Source organism: Chenopodium album, chromosome 16 (genome assembly GCF_948465745.1).
Source record: "Chenopodium album chromosome 16, dcCheAlbu1.1, whole genome shotgun sequence".
Classification (NCBI taxonomy): Eukaryota; Viridiplantae; Streptophyta; class Magnoliopsida; order Caryophyllales; family Amaranthaceae; genus Chenopodium; species Chenopodium album.
The window spans coordinates 37,875,052-37,877,585 of NC_137849.1; the positions used below are offsets into that span (position 1 = coordinate 37,875,052).

At 29.7% G+C, this 2,534-nt stretch overlaps 1 protein-coding gene across 1 annotated transcript; it reads left to right on the forward strand.

Moving 5' to 3' along the window:
* The first annotated feature begins 322 nt into the window (after positions 1–322).
* LOC145585233 (basic blue protein-like) lies at positions 323–1,973 on the forward strand. The gene is made up of 2 exons (XM_081641949.1): positions 323–529; positions 1,450–1,973. Exons 1-2 carry the CDS (start codon positions 349–351, stop codon positions 1,647–1,649), a joined length of 381 nt encoding a protein of 126 aa, XP_081498075.1. The 5' UTR covers positions 323–348; the 3' UTR covers positions 1,650–1,973.
* Positions 1,974–2,534: the final 561 nt, after the last annotated feature.

Sequence of the window (2,534 nt, forward strand, 5' to 3'; positions counted from 1 at the left end):
ATAGACGTGCTACGATTTTATCAAATTTAACCCAGATATCCAAATTAACAACTATAGCTTATGAACCTAGATTTAATTTCAAATAACCTACAAATATTTAAAATTAAAATAAAGGACATTAGTCGGCAAATAAATACTCCAATTAATTATCTTAAATTCCACACTCCCTAAAATTCAAACAAAATCTACTCTTGTGGGGCCCAAAGTTTCCTCTTTCATGGAAAAATAACACCACCAAAGTTATATAAATAGAGGCCTTCACTACTCTAATATCGTCACTCAAAAACACTTATCTTTTTTATCTTACAACAATTAATCATCTTATTCTAAGGTAATTAACAAAAAAAAATGGCTCAGGGAAGAGGCAGTGCAAGATCAGGTTTGGTAGTAGGAGTAGCAATACTCTGCCTTTTGGCTATTATTCAGCCAAGTCTTGCTGCCTATTACAATGTTGGAAATGGTGGTGGATGGACCTTTAATGTCAACAATTGGCCCAGAGGCAAGTCCTTTAGAGCTGGTGATATTCTTGGTAAGATCTCGTCTTTACTCTTACGTTTTTACTTCCTCTATTTGGATTTAGTTGTCTTATTATAATTTACGGGTTTTGATTATAATACTGTATATATTAACGTTACAAACTTATAATTAATTCTGTATGGAAAGGTGAAAATATCATTTTTTCAGTATGTGTCATTGTCATATTTAACAACATGTACGGAGTTCAATGATTTGTGAATATGATTTCTAAATTTGATGGGTTATAATATGATTTCTAAATGTGATGGGTTATATACTTAATCCTTATATGTGTAACAACAAAATGTAAATTTTTTTTAGTATAGTTCTACTTGGTTCATTTTTCTATTTTCCTAGTGGGTTTTTAGTTTCACAACTTTACAATCAAAAGTAAGCTCGGATTTTATAATTGTTGTTTTGACTTTAAACTCTTGTTTTGACATCACTTGTCCAAAAAAAACCAAAAAAAAAAATAATCTTTTTCTTTACTTGCCTTTAATATTTTTATTGTTTTCATATGAAAACAAAATATACTATTACTAATCCAACCACTAATTATGAAGGTGCATTTAGATCACTTTATAATAAAATTTTCAAAATTATTCGAGTGTAACATCTGTGTAAGTATAAAGTAAAAATCATAGTTAATCAGGTCTAATAAGATAAGCACAGTTCATGTGCATCATATTTCCGTACAAGTATAATTATTTGTTAGGTAAATAAAAATTTCAAAATTAATCGGGTGTAGCTATAAAGCGAAAATCATGGTTAATCACGTTTAATAAGATAAGTACAGTTCAGGTGTAACATATCTCCGCATAAGTATTATTATTTGTTACGTCGGTGGATAGACATAGTTTTTTTTTTCCGTAGTACAAGGCGATATATATTATGTACGTAGTATAACGCTTGTATTAAAAAAAATGAATGCAGTATTCAACTATGCAAGAAACCTGCACAATGTAGTGCCAGTGAACAGCAGAGGATTTGCAAGCTGCAGTGCACCACGAGGAGTAAAGCCGTACCAGAGTGGAAAAGACAGAATTAGATTGAAGAAAGGCGTTAATTACTTCATCTGCTCTTTCCCCGGCCATTGCCAGGGTGGAATGAAGATTGCTATTAATGCTGCTTAATTAATTAATTAATTAATTAATTACCTCAACTACCACTACTACTTCTCTTAATTAATGTTCTGATGAATTTGTAGGTTTATAATATTTGTATTGAGCTACTAATGTATGTGTGTTGAAAATAAAAGGAAAAAAAGGGAGAAAGTTAGGATTATGTTATGATGAGGGAAATGAGGAAGTTGTTGATTAAGTTAATGTTGTTTTTGTTTTTATTGTGATGTTAAGGAAGGAGTGCATGTGGTTTTTATAATATATAGGCATGTTCTTAGCTTATGTTAAGGAAGTTTGTTGTGAAATGTAAGTTTGATAATGGATAAGAAAATTGAGGATTTATGTACAAGTATAATATATGTGTGTTTTAATTATAACTTTTTCCTTGCTCTCTTGAATCTTGATATTTGTTTTATTCTAAAGTTTTTTAATACGTTGTTTGTCCTCAAATTATCTTCTCGTAAATGATGTATTACGGTTTTAAATATCTAACCAATTTACTCAATTTTTTCGTTATTGCTCATTGTTTGACAAATGTAAAGTGCAAAAAATGAGCAACTATGGTAACAAATTGAACATTGTATTATAAGTTACAATCAGTCATATGATAAATTGTGAAACAAAAAATAACTTTTGCCAATCATTTCTTTCTTTTTAAATCTTCTCCGGAAAATTATATCAGGGCAAATTTATACCATGGATAAAACGAAAGGGAACTTAATGTCTACAGTTGCAAGAAAGTCAATTTCACAATCACCAAGAGTCAAAGGGTGGTTTGTCATCCACTTTTATCATTATGAAAGATTTGTTAAATTTTGATTCTTTTAATATATAATCTTGTCCCCGATAACTGAACCAATCTGAAATTTACTCGTATGTATTTGGCATAATAATTCA